The sequence below is a fragment of the Pavona decussata genome, unplaced genomic scaffold, assembly GCF_977016875.1.
Source record: "Pavona decussata unplaced genomic scaffold, jaPavDecu1.1 SCAFFOLD_26, whole genome shotgun sequence".
Classification (NCBI taxonomy): Eukaryota; Metazoa; Cnidaria; class Anthozoa; order Scleractinia; family Agariciidae; genus Pavona; species Pavona decussata.
This window is the reverse complement of record NW_028145449.1, coordinates 910,273-924,694: the sequence shown is the minus strand read 5'-3', so window position 1 is coordinate 924,694 and position 14,422 is coordinate 910,273. Positions and strand designations below refer to the sequence as shown.

The 14,422-nt window shown below is 34.7% G+C and overlaps 2 protein-coding genes across 2 annotated transcripts; both read left to right on the top strand.

The window, feature by feature from the left end:
• Positions 1 to 1,183: 1,183 nt before the first annotated feature.
• LOC146485405 (melanocyte-stimulating hormone receptor-like) lies at positions 1,184 to 2,122 on the top strand. Its single transcript, XM_085103234.1, has one exon. The coding sequence runs from the start codon at positions 1,184 to 1,186 to the stop codon at positions 2,120 to 2,122; it is 939 nt and encodes a 312-aa protein (XP_084959360.1).
• Positions 2,123 to 11,092: 8,970 nt separating this feature from the next.
• LOC146485404 (adenosine receptor A3-like) lies at positions 11,093 to 13,347 on the top strand. The gene is made up of 3 exons (XM_085103233.1): positions 11,093 to 11,148; positions 11,373 to 12,492; positions 13,267 to 13,347. Exons 1-2 carry the CDS (start codon positions 11,093 to 11,095, stop codon positions 12,370 to 12,372), a joined length of 1,056 nt encoding a protein of 351 aa, XP_084959359.1. The 3' UTR covers positions 12,373 to 12,492; positions 13,267 to 13,347.
• Positions 13,348 to 14,422: the final 1,075 nt, after the last annotated feature.

Below are 14,422 nucleotides of genomic sequence, written 5' to 3'. Positions count from 1 at the left end.
TTGTATATAGCACTTTCTTTATCCGTGAGCGCGTGTTCACCTAGTCTGACGATGATATAGAATTATATCGAAATATTACTGAAACAAACCACCGTTTCCTTGCATTTATTGCCTAAATATTAGTTTAAATGCACCTATTCGGTTTAACTTTCGTTCTATTTCTCCTGAAATTATCAGCCGGTAATGGTTTTTACAACGTCAAGTGAGCAAAAATTTTAATTTCAAGAGGAAATTTCCAACGTTTCTTATCGGAGTATAATGATTTGATGACCATAATTAACCGTGGTTTCCGGAAATACGAATAGGATAGGAAAAAGCTGCACCGGACACGCGAGTGCAATTAGCCAATCAAATTCAAGGATTTAGGATTCCCACCAGCTGAGATGCTTCAGAAAAGAAAAAAAAAAAAAAAAAAAAAAATATATATATATATATATATAAATGTAATATTTTTGCTTTTCTCTCATGGCAAAATTTATTAATCTTTCCCTCACCTTGGTTGGTGTATTGTTTTTAATAAAGATATAAGCTTGTCATGTTAAATAAATACGAGAAATATATAGAACATCACTCTATGTCAAACAGATGACGCATGTGGATGAATCCGAATCGTATTTTTAAATGTTAATTTTGATACCACCTTCATGTTTTTAATTACGGTTAAGAAGTTTTATTTGATAATTGAAGTTGAACAGAAAAAGTTTATTTCAATTATTGACCGGTAAAACGCTACAAAATAATTTTATTTTTCCTTCCAAATGTGTGTATAGGTGTGACAGAAGATAAGCATTATTTGCTTAAACGCTAATTGAAAGTTCCCCTTGAGCTATAAAGCCTTGCTGTTTTATATCCGTTTTTTCCATTAAGGTTTAAGATGCAAGCAAACTGTAGACCAGTGGTTCCATTGTGTTAAGTGTGCCAAATGATGTTTCAACTCATGTCATGTACTAAGAAAAATGGCTTTGCTGTCGAATTGTTAGTTTTCAATTAAAAAATCCTAAGATTAAGTTCAAACAACCTCGCACGATATTGCAAACTCCTTTTTAGCTACTGCATATATAATTCATAAGTTTGACACATTTCATTTACCATGCTTGCGATTTAAATAACAAGAATTTGGCCACCAGCTCAGAAGGTTCGTTTTGAATTCAGCTTGACTCAATTACAATTCTCAATATTAAACATGGCGGTAACAAACCTAACGGACAATGCAACGAAAAAGTCATTCGCCGAGCTGTATTGTTCAAAAGAATCAACTGGGGGATTATACAACCACCTGTTAATGTTTTCAGTGATACACACTTTTCTCGCCATTACTGCGATCATGGGGAACAGCCTGATCCTACTTGCCTTTCACAGGGAGGCTTCGCTTCATCCACCGTCTAAGCTTTTGTTTCGCTGCTTAGCGATAACTGATCTTTGTGTTGGTCTCATTGTGGAACCTGTTTTTGTTACTTATTTTACATCTGTGTTGAACGAGCGTTGGGCCATTTGTCGCCACGCATTTGATGCATTTCATATCATAGGCTACGCTTTGGCCTGTGTGTCGTTATTTACTCTGACTGCAATAAGCGTGGACAGACTTTTCGCCTTGTTGTTAAGGCTCAGATACAGGCAAGTTGTGACTTTGAAGCGAATCTATCTAACCGTCGCTCTTTCTTTAGTTGTGTCTACTATCGGTTCAATAGTGTATATTTGGAATAACCGTATTACCTTGTGGTTTGGGTACATTGTTATAGCACTGTGTCTTGTCACCTCAATGATCTCTTACACAAAGATTTTCCTTGCTCTTCGTCAAAACCAAGTTCAAGCACATGGCCAAATTAATCAAGGGCAAACAAGCCAGATATCTGCAAGAAACATCACTCGATACAGAAAGACAGTGTCCAGTGCACTGTGGGTGCAGTTAATGCTGGTTTTTTGTTATACACCACATGGCATAGTGGAGATTTTGATCCTTCGAAGTGGGCTATCGCCATCACTTATTGTTGCTAGGACATATTCAGTGACACTCGTTTTTCTAAACTCTTCATTAAACCCAATCCTTTACTGTTGGAAGATCAGAGAAGTAAGGCAAGCAGTGAAAGACCTAGTGAAAAACTTGTTTTGTTCATCGACTTAATTATTTTCTCTGTTGATTGTTAAAGGCCCTGTTCAAGCGTCGAACTTCACTTGTGCCCAACCTAAAGTAAATAACAAAAATTTATAATTTATAACAAAAACCTTTTCCTATTTGCATTAGGGTTGACAGATGCAAACTTCAACGTAGTATCTTCGTCACAAATTTATGCTCGTTGAATTAAACAATGGATGCCAAAAAATAAAATAAATTACACCATAACTCCAAAAAGGAGCTTTATGTATATGTGTGCTGGAATGATGGCACAAATACTAACAAATCGTTCAATAAGCAGTGTAAAGTAGCCGGCGAATTTAATATAATTTCTTTTTAACCTGATGGGTGGAAAGAAAACTATTTACTTTGATTCTTGGTCTTCTGGTTTTACTATGCTTGCATAATAGTAAGGTTTATAGGCTTTTCTTTGTTTACAACTTATACATTAGCGTTATAGCCGGAAAACAAAAAAACTGGCTAAAGTTAAATGCACTCTATACATTGAAAGAACTAGGCAAACTTAAATAGCTTTTGAGAATGAACTTTCAAAGTATGAAGACTTTCCACAGAGGCTATGGCCTGGTCGCAACTCTTGCCACCCAGCAATACATTCTTTGTAAATTTCACAGCTTTAGAAAGGTAATTTCTCCCAGAATAGTCAACGCCTCGCACTGATATTCATCCTCATTACCAAATTTGGCTTGCTTAGTGGTCTCCGTTTGTTCAAAAAGTATTGTGTGATATATGCTAATAAGGCTTAGTGTAAACAATGATGTTAGGAAATACTCTCCTATATGAGTAAAAGGCCCAATCACTGGAAGGAAGTCGAAAGTAGGAAGAAGATGATTCAAAGGAAGACTCTAGAAAAGAGAAGTTTTGTTTTTGGTGCCATGTTCTACTTCCACTTTGAACGGCTTCGAACGGCTTCAAAAACATTCTTTTAATAGCGTGTAGTAGCGTGTTTCAAGAGAGTTCATAACATTGATGCTTTTGTGAACATTGGAAAGTAGCATTCGAGGAGAACATTAAACACCGCATACTAATAGGAGAATCTTTGCTGACGTCATTGTTAACATTTTTCCTCATTAGCATAAGACTTAACTCAAAGAAACCGTGGCCGTATATATGAACTAAATGCAAAAGTTGAAAGAGCTGATTACGTTGAGCTATTTGTGTAATTTTCATCTCTTTGCAAGCAATATTGAAGGAAATATCAGCCATCAAAAACTGCGAAGTTGCTGGGCCGCAAAAATGTTAATGAGCCATACATTCTCTGTAAAATTTCGAGTTTTTAGAAGAGAATTTCTCCGAAACCATTCGATGTATTGGGCTCAAATTTTCAGAGAAAACTGAAACTGTTTTCCCCTTTTAATATTCAGAGTTTTTTTTGTTTTATTAATAAGACAAAAAGTGTTAACAAAGATTCGCCTATAAGGAGGAGGTTTTATCGGATATAAAACCACTGCACGTGATATTTTATCGACCATTTGATAGGTCAATGGGCTTATGAATTATTAATGAGTTTTTGGATTACCATAAAGCCAGTCAGCTTTAAGATGTTATTGTAGCAATTGGTAGGACGGAAGAAGATCTTAACAAAGCTATATAAAGCTGTTAATAAAAGATTGTAGTTATCCTAACTGTCAAAGTGATTTTTTTTTTCAAAGAAAACGCAACACTTCTGTATCATAGTATAATACTTGCAGGATGGTGTTTTTGAAAGCACGGGTAATCATATGGCCACTTCAGTTTTTTTTTTTTTTTTTTAATTTAGCTATTTACTTACTGACTTTATCATTCATAAATTTGTTTAGTGACGACAGAAAGAAAAGCGGGAAAAGGTCCAGAAGTCACAGCTTGTTTGACTTTATATAATGAGGTAATTTATATCAGTCTGGCAGATACCATTCGTCTAATATTTTCTTCAGTCGACGTTTGCCGTCATATTTAATTAAAGTTTAGAGAATGACAATTTTAAAAGGGTAAGACCGTAAACGGGCGATATTTTATTTGCGACGTCAATTGTGTCTTTTTGTTGTCTATTTTACACTGGCATCGTTTACTGAATAAGCTCTGTTATGTCCTTTTACCAATAGCTGACGGAAAGGGCTTTAGCGCATTGAATTACTTTGCATCATTAGATGGTTGAATAAAACTCCCATTAAAGACTACGAAGAACGCTGACTTAGACATAGGAAATAAGGGAACATGACTCCTTAAAATGTTCATCAACAAAGAGGTTTGACTTGCGTCTTCTATCTCGAATGCATACAGTTTTTCTTTTCCTTTCTGTTTTTGTAGCTTTGATGACCATACCATGAACAAAACAGAAAGGTAGTTTATTTCTTGGGAGCACAATTTTCAATACGTTTGCACAGGTGCGACAGTAGACAAAACCTTTTTCGCTGAATTGTAAATTGGATCTTCTTCTTTAGTTATGTATCCGAGATAAAGCTTAAACAACTCTCCTGTTTTGTCATCTTCTCGCATCTTCCTGTTAATTACCTTTTAAAGAAAGATGCCTACACTGCATGAATTTTCTTGAGCGTTAGGTGCATTAAGATTGAGTGGTGTAAGGACTTTTAGCAAAAATATTTTTCTAGTGGATTGTAAGTTTTTTTAAAAGTTAATGCATTTTCAACGATAATATCCCTATCTTTCAATTTTCTACTTAGCTTCTTTTGTGATAAAACCAGATGATTCGTAAAAAATTCAAAGATAGATTAAATGTTAAATGCAAGTAGTAGTTGATATAAAGACGTACACAAAACAACGATTCAAATGTAGCTCGTTTTGCATGGCAGCAACATGGCGCTCACAAACGTAACTGAAGATCTAAAGAAAAAGTCGTTCCAAGAGCTGGCGTGTTCAAAAGAATTTACTACAGAAATCCACAACCATTTGATATTCCTTTTAGTGCTGAGCGGTTTGGTGGCCAGTACTGCATTTCTGGGGAATATTCTGATCCTAGTTGCCCTTCACAAGGAGTCCTCACTTCATGCGCCGTCCAAACTTTTGTTCCGCACCTTAGCGACAACTGATTTTTGTGTTGGTCTCATTGCAGAACCTCTTTATGCTACTTATCTTATATCTTCCCTGAGCGAACGACGGAATAGTTGCCACTACGTACTTGCTATTTCCGCTTTCACAGGCAGAATTTTGTGTTTTGTGTCTTTGTTTACATTGGCTGCAATAAGCGTGGACAGACTTCTTGCCCTGTTATTAAGACTCAGATACAGACAAGTTGTAACTTTAGAGCGAATGTATCGAATTGTAATTGTTTCTTGGGTTCTCTCCACTGCCGGAGCGACAATGTTGTTTTGGAATGAACATATAACCTCGTTGTGTGGCTGTGTTGTTGTAGTACTTTGTGTAATCACGTCAATTTTCTCTTACACGAAAATTTTCCTTACTCTCCGTCATAACCAGATTCACGCACAAGGTAACGTTAATCAAGGACAATCAAGCCAAACAGTTCAATTGAACATAGCGCGTTACAAAAAAACAGTGTCCAGCGCACTTTGGGTACAGTTAGCGTTAGTTGTTTGTTATCTGCCATTTGGTATTGAGGAGGTTTTGCGCCTTCAAACAGGAGTGTCGTCATACATTATCGTCGCTAGGTTTTATTCAGGAACTTTGGTTTACCTTAACTCGTCATTGAACCCGATTCTTTACTGTTGGAAGATCAGAGAAGTGAGACAAGCAGTAAAGGACACACTCGGGGGGCTTTTGTGTTGTTTGAGTTAATTCGCACAATAATGTTTGACTGTTTAATGTTTCTATTGAAGCATGGTATAAGACAATATAAAGCTGAAGTACAATTCCTTTTCAATTGAACTTTGTGAGTTTTGTATAATAGTTGAATTCTGCCTTTTTAAAGGACGTAAGATAAAAAATTGTATTCGTGTAAAACCTTTGTAACTTACCGATTGGAAAGTAAAAGCTATGTTACGAGATTCGTTGTAGAGAGCGGGTTGTTTGTAGGCTTAACTGAGAATTGTCGGTAACAGCACAGGTAGATTTATTTGCCAAACCAAGAAGTCTTCACAGCTCACAGATTCTTGACACACAGCCTTTACACTTGAATCAATTGCAACACACAGCTAATAATAATAATAATAATAATAATAATAATAATAATAATAATAATAATAATAATAATAATAATAATAATAATAATAATAACTTTTGATCAGTAATGATTTCTTGAAACATAAGCAAGCGAAAATTAAAGTTTTCTTATGAAAAGCATCTCCTTAATTGATGGACACAAACAGAAATCGTCGTCTATTTGTAAACACTACTTGAGCGAACATAACTCGAACGTACCTGCTTGCCTTTCAGAACAATTTCACGTGCTGGCTAAATGTTGGAACAAATTTGATTGTTTTAAACCATCCCTAAACGTGCAAACAGACTCGATTCGCGCAAAGGTATTCACTTGAAGAACTTGCGATCCATTGTTGATATCCTAATTTATAGAGACTGTAGAGTATAGAAATCAAATCTTCGCATTAATTTATCCACTTTGTCTTGAGAATGGTGTCACGATGACGCCGAAACGTCAATAATAATAATAATAATAATAATAATAAAAATAATAATAATAATAATAATAATAATAATAATAATAATAATAATAATAATAACAATAATAATGGTAATAAATTTAAAAAATAAAAGTCATTCATATGACCAATTTGCATTAAACTATTCATAGGCTAAAATTTTGATGAAATAAAAAGTTATTGAAAAGATCCTAAAAAAATTAATTCACAAGTGCACGCCTGGTCATTCACTTTCTAAAATTTGCGGACACATAATAATAACAATAATAATAATAATAATAATAATAATAATAATAATAATAATAATAATAATAATAATAATAATAATAATAATTCTTTATTAAAATATTCCACATAAATTGCTATTTACAAGTTAAAAGTATATTAAAAAGAGCTATTAAAAAACCTATTCACAATTTATTTCGATTAAAAAGAAAGATAATATTTTCAAGCAATAATGTTTTTGTAAAGAAAACGAAAAAAAAAAAAAACAAATGTCATGAAGTTTTTAAAAAATTAAAGTCGGCATTTTAAAATCAGTTTTTAGCATACAGTTATTTATATTGCTATATAATAAGAGAGTTCTTTATACAGATGGCTTATATCACACAGTGGTTTTCAGTCGGGCACTGTAAGAAAATAAAAATTACTAAAATACTAAAATACTAATATCAAGTATTACGAATGAATTAAAAAATGTTTCACATCTAAATCTACTAAATCAAAATAATACGAGCTTCTTTTTAACATCAAACCTATTATGTTACGATATTCTAAAAACATCAAAAGGTAGGTTTCTTATCTCCATAGGGAGAGCATTCCAGTCCGGTAAGGCACTATTTATGGATCTAAGCAAACCCCAATTGGTATTTAATTTAATGGCTCGAATAGTTTCCTTTGAGCGAATGTTATGACTGTGATAGTCTAGGCCTCGGAGAATCATACTGTTTCTGTTATTGTTATTTATTATGTTATACATATAAACGCAGCGTTGCATTTGTCTTCTGGAAGATAAATTCACCCAGTTCAGATCTGAAAGTGCTTCAGTTGAAGAAGAATGTGGCGCTCTATCGAGGACCATCTTGGCTGCTTTACTCTGGAGAACTTAAATGGAATCCATAAAAGCTTTGTTGTTTTTGTTGCCCCGACCGATACTGGCATATTCAAGTATGAAAATAACCATTGTAGTGGCATAGATCTTCCTTGTATGAACAGGAAGCAGACGCTTAATTCTCTTTAAAACCCCTACCTCTTCGCAACTTTACTATGTAATTGATCAATATGATAGTGCCAGGTTAGGTACTGATTAACGGTCACACCAAGATACTTGAATTCAGTAACATTCTCCAGTGAATCATTATTAGCCACAAGAGCTATGTCATTGAATTGACCATTGACCAAGTATACGTATGGTACGGTCCACGATGATCATGAACTTCGACTTTAAAACATTCAGTGTCAGCTTGTTGTCATGTAGCCAGGATACAATCACTGCTAAGTTGGCATTTACCTTTGATTGTAAATCAGTTGGCGAATTCTCATGACAAGAGAATGCTATGTCATCAGCAAACAATATTTCCTTGAGTCGACATTTGCCACCATATTTAATTAAATGTTAGACAATGGCAATTTAAAGACGCAAAAATCAAAATCAGGGTGATTGTTTATGTGCCAGGTTAATTGTGCTATTCCGTTGTCAAATATTTACTATGATCGTTTACTGAATAAGGTCTGTTGTGTTCTTAGAGACCCAACTGACATAAATGGCTTTGACGTAACGACCACCATAAGTTAATTTGATTATTAGGCAGTTGAATAAAACTCCCACTAAAGACTTTGAAACATGCTGATGTAATCAAAGACATGGCTAAAGCACACTTGAAAACATTTACAAATTTAAGGTGGCCCTTTTCACACATAACATTACTAGCAATACTACTAATATTCTAATTTTTTTCAAAGGAACCCTAATTCTTGCCTCTGAAGTTCATAGCTACAACACCAGATTTGTATCAAACCTTAATTTTCATCGGCCAAGTATAAAGAATAATTACCGAGCTGCCACTTTTGCATTTGCAGGGTCTAAATTTTGGGAAAAATTTTCCTCTAAATTAAAAAAAGCTCTCATATAATAGCTTCTACAAGCAGTACAAATTGTACCTTTTAAATACCCAATGAATATTAGGTATTTAGAAGGTACTGCCGTCACTATTAATTATCATTTCTATTGTTTTTTTTATGTAAAAATTGTAGTATGTTTCTATCATTGCACTTTTATTATTCTTTACTTTTTTTTTGCTCTAGTTAGTTGCACGTTATACGCCAGTTAGTTGCACGTGGCAGTGACCAACTTGAAAGCCTAAGCTCCTTTGGTCACTGCGCACATTTTACTTTTCACATTTATGCAATTTAATGCTGTCTTTATGTTACTTTTCTTATTTATTTTTATTTCCTTTTGTTGTAAGCCATTGAAATAGTGCATGATAATAAAAACCTTAAAACCTTAAAAACATCATAAGAGAGGTTTGACATTAGTCTTCTATCTCGAATTCATACAAATTTTGAATTCCTTTCTCTTATTTCAATTTTTTGTAGCTCTGATAACTACACCATGGTAAAAAAGGTAGCTTATTCCTAGGGAGCACAATTTTCAATAAGTTTGTACAGGTACTACAATAGATTAATGCTGCCAACCACTGAAATCAAACACGACAACAAAGTATAACGTGCATGAAGAAAAGGGGTAGGGGATGAAGTACCCAAGTTGCTGACAAAACAGGCCAGAGGTCCTATATATATAAACGATATTTGTAACAGTTCAGATTTAATATTTGTTTGCTGATGTTACCAACTTATTCATGTCTCACAAAACTGCACAAATGAATAGAGAACTGGGAAAAAATGGTTGCAGCGTAATAAAACTGTCCTTAAATCTTTCCAAGACATGTATACATTTCATCCTTTTTTGGATCAAAAAGAAACAAAACAGCAAACAGGATATGTTTGAAAAATTGATGAGCAAACTGTAACGCAGGTAAAATTCACCAAATTTATCGATGTAAGCTTAAGTTGGAAAGAACATATTAACCTAGTTGCAAACAAATTGTCTAAATTAACTCGGATTATATGCAAAGCTAGACACTTTGTCACTAAGCCTTTTATCAGGTCGATTTATTTGCTTTAATATATCCATATCTATTTTACAGTGATGTGGTTTGACTTCTCTACACAAAATTTTCAGAATACAAAAAAAAATTGTAAGGAACATGTTTAACTGGTATGATCATGAGTCTAAGCAATTGTTTCAACAACTGGACATTTTGAATTTTTACCAAATAAATAAATTTGTAATTGGATGTATAACATATCAGTTTTTGCAAAATCAACTTCCTGGGGCGTTAACAGATATTTTTAGGAAAAAATAATCAAATCCATGATCACAATACTCATTTAAGTAAGCGTCTGCATAAGCCATCGAGAAAAACAAATGTACGAAAATTCACTTTTGCCAACAAAGGGGTAGACATCTATAATAATCTGACAGATGAGATAAGATAGCCAATCAGTTTTTTTCTTTATAGCGTAAATTAAGAATATTCATTATGAGAGAAGAATGAGAATGAATTCTGAAACATTGTATGCTGGTAGTAGTATATTGACAGGTTTGATGTATTAGTGCCTATATAGCATTGTCTAAGTAAAGCCTAATTTCTCAGAGCCTTTATCTTCCATCTCATCAAATTCTACCATAGTTATAAATTGACAGGGGGTCTCCTCGATAAGCTCATGAGGGCTTCTGAGCCTTACTCCTGAATGTTGTTAGTCCTTTAACTACTATCAGAAATTGTAAAACTTACATACAATATAGGGTAAATGAATAAATAAATAACAGAGCTCGAAAACGCTTAGAAAGATCAGAGGACACGCATGGTCTTGATTGACACAGCAGAAAAGCTGCAATGTAATTGGCCCAAAAATAGCGTGACATGGCAGGCGCATGGAGTGAATTTGACCTTTGGACGTAAAAAGGAGAGCGTTTGCCTTGCTAGCAGATTGTGTGACAGATCCGTTTAAGTTCACATAACTTCTCTAATCTTTTTTTTCATGGTCGTCGCATGAACTTAAATCTATAATACTTATAAATTGCCTTAAAAATATTATATTCCGTGGTATAAGAACTTTTAGCGAATAGATTTTTCTAGTGAATTGTAGGTTTTTAAAAGGAAATTTGTTTTCAATGATATTATCCTTATCTTTCAATTTTCTACTTTGCTTGCTTTCTGATAAAACCGGATGCTTAATGAAAAATTCATAAGTTAGATTAAGGTTTTCAAATGCACTTAGTCATTTATAAAGAGTAAGGCAAAACAACGAAACAAATTCACGGCTCGTTTTGCACAGCAGTAACATGGCGCTCACAAACTTAACTGGAGATCCAAAGAAAACGTCAGACGAAGAGCTGGTGTGCGAAAATTGGCTTAAAACACTATTTTCGTAGCATAAGGACTTTTAGCAAATATATTTTGCCAGTGAATTGTAAGTTCTGAAAAAGAAATTTGTATTCAATGATATTATCCTTATCTTTCAATTTTCTACTTAGCTTGCTTTCTGATAAAGCCACATGCTTCATAAAAAATTCATAAGATGGATTAAAGTTTTCAGTCAAATGCACTTAGTCATTTATAAAGACTAAAGGAAAGCAACGACACAAATTCACTGCTCGTTTCGCACAGCAGTAACATTGCGCTCACAAACTTAACTGGGGATCCAAAGAAAACGTCATACGAAGAGCTGGTGTGTTCAACAGAATTTACCAGAGGAGTTCACAACCATTTGATAGTCCTTTTAGCGCTAAATGGTTTTGTTGCCGTTACCGCATTTCTGGGGAATACTCTGATCTTTGTTGCCCTTCACAAGGAGACTTCACTTCATGCGCCGTCCAAGCTTTTATTCCGCAGCTTAGCGACAACTGATCTTTGTGTCGGTCTCGTTGTAGAACCTCTTTTTATTACCCATGTTATATCTACCCTGAAAGAAAGATGGAATTTTTGCCGCAACGCATTTGTTATTTTCAATATCACAGGCCTTATTTTGGGTGGTGTGTCTTTGTTTACACTGACCGCCATAAGCGTGGACAGACTTCTCGCTCTGTTATTAGGACTCGGATACAGACAAGTTGTAACTTTGAAGCGAATATATCTTATTGTAACTGTTTCTTGGATTGCATCCACCTTCGGGACCACAATGTCCTTTTGGGATCATCGTATAACCTTATGGTATGGCTGCATTGGTATAGGACTATGTCTAGTCACATCAATCTTCTCTTACACGAAAATTTTCCTTTCTCTCCGTCATAAGCATATTCACGCACAAGGTAACGTTAATCAAGGACAACCTAGCGAAACAGTTCAATTGAACATAGCGCGTTTCAAGAGAACGGTGTCCAGCGCACTTTGGGTACAGTTAGCATTAGCTTTTTGTTATCTGCCATTTGCTATAGAGGAGGTTTTGCGCCTTCAGAAAGGAATGACGTCGGACATTGTCGTCGCTAGGTTTTATTCATCAACCCTGGCTTTTCTTAACTCGTCGTTAAACCCAATTCTTTACTGTTGGAAGATCAGAGAAGTGAGACAAGCAGTAAAGAGTACACTCACCATTCTACAGTCGATTGCAGGATTTAACTCTTAATGAATTACAATTGCGAAGTTTTTGATTTTTGCTTTGTTAAAGCACATCCATCACTTAAATATTAGAGTAAAATAATTAAAGAAGGCATTTTCAATTTTAATTAACGACTGTCGCGTTAAGGTGGCCGAACACAGTTTGCGCGCGCTTTACAGATTCTGTTAGTGATGCTATTAAGCGCGCGCTAGGGTTGTGGTACGTAAATACGGCGGTCGATAAAGTGATCCCTCAATTTCACATGAAATGGATAATAAAGGTAAGTTTTGATCCTAAATAACTAAGTTTCTTGTTTCTGGACTCTTTTTCTTTTCTTTCCGAGCAAAAAAGTCATTCACCGAGACCTTTTGCATGCTTTTCAACTTTGCCATGAAACCCAATTAAAGCCACGCATGCGCATTTGACCAAAAAATTGCGACTGGTTGTTTTCGTGGAAATGAACTGTTTTCTAAGGAACCGCTCATTAGAATTTCGTAAAATTTGGCATGAAAATAGTTCCCTAAAAGCGTAACTCGCCTACAAAGAGAAAGCTAAATCTAACAGAGGGTTTCTTCACAAAACATTAAAATGCAAAATCAATATTTACGGGAAATCAGTCTGTTAAAATTACATGAAAATAGTGCAACTGTGTCAATGTTTTGTGAGTTTATCTGGATACAAAAAATGGAAAAAATCTAATGAGTACATTTTCTAAAAATAAAGGAAACCTACAATATATGGACGTTTAATAGTTCGCTGCGTTGCCATGGAAACGGTACTTAGCTCGACAAGACGTACAAAAATCCATTCTTTTTTAGTTAGTCTTACACCATACCAATTTTGGGCGCCCAGAAGTACATAGTTTCCAAATAACGTCTTCTAACACCTGTACACTAAAAAACTGTATTCGGCCACCTTAAGCAAAAGCTAAATAGTTGACAGTCGTTGGCTAGTTGTTTGTGACATTAAACTACTCAGTTATAAAACTGCTTGATGATTTCATTTGTCAAAATTTATTTTCAGTCGACATCCCGTTTCACAAACGGAGCGAACGAAAAATAGGCAAAACAGGAGAAAAAACGTAATGGGAAAAGAAAATTGAGGAGAAAAAGGGCAATAATCAGGTATTGTTACTAGGCAACCAAACATCTTCAGCACGTGAGCATATCATATGCCACCACTAATGACGAGCTTGATAACGAGCGTAAAATTACACTCGATCTTCTTTCACTAATTTATGCGAATAATTCAAATTAACAAAAACGAATCAAGGAGCAACTTTCCAGAGTTTTAATCAAATTTTAAAAGATCTGTGAATGTACATGTAGATTTACAGCAAACGATTGTACAGCTTGAGATAAAATAGGACCATCTTTGATGAAAAGGAAGGAGATTTTCAGGCTTAAATGGTCCGAAGATGTCCAAGCTCTTTCTTATTTATTTCTGGCAAGGGTTAGGAACTGATTGAATACTTTCTAGAGAGCACGACCTCGCCTGAATAATTGTGTCCCTAGTCATGTTTATACCACATTTTTTTTTTGTGAAAAATATGAATGTGTTAACTTGTGTCTTTACCACGATAGCCGTATCAGTCAAAGTCAGGGGGCGTCGATAGTTATTTCTGTTTGATGATGTCTTGCATAAATTTATTTTCAGCCTCTTGGTTGGACTCTGGCATAAAACAAATACGAACAATCGGGGAAAGAAAACCGCGAATACAATAAATAAAAGAGCTAAAAGTGTAAGTTTTCACGGAAAAAGAAAAGCGAAACAATACAGTCCAAGATCCATGTCTCGTTTAACTACATATAACGGAATGCAATGTATTGGCAAGGTAGCCTGGTTACCAGGGCCTTTGTACTGTTGCAAAGAGAAAAGAAGGACTGGCAACAAGGTTGGTGACAGAATGAAAACACCTGTAAAAGAAACAAACTTATGAGGCGCTTAAGAGCATGCGCACACCTGAAAACTTGTGTTGCTTGTCAAATTATATAATTTTGTAGCCTTTTGTAATTAGCTGGCGGCATAAAACTCCAATTAAAAATATGAAATATATAATGACTTCTGTCTTGAAAAG

Excerpts from the sequence above, each read along its gene's own strand:
- LOC146485405 (XM_085103234.1), top strand. The coding sequence starts at position 1,184 with ATGGCGGTAACAAACCTAACGGACAATGCAACGAAAAAGTCATTCGCC.
- LOC146485404 (XM_085103233.1), top strand. The coding sequence starts at position 11,093 with ATGGCGCTCACAAACTTAACTGGAGATCCAAAGAAAACGTCAGACGAA. Across the intron at positions 11,149-11,372 it reads ACGTCAGACGAAGAGCTGGT|ACTAAAGGAAAGCAACGACA; the intron begins GTGCGAAAATTG and ends TCATTTATAAAG.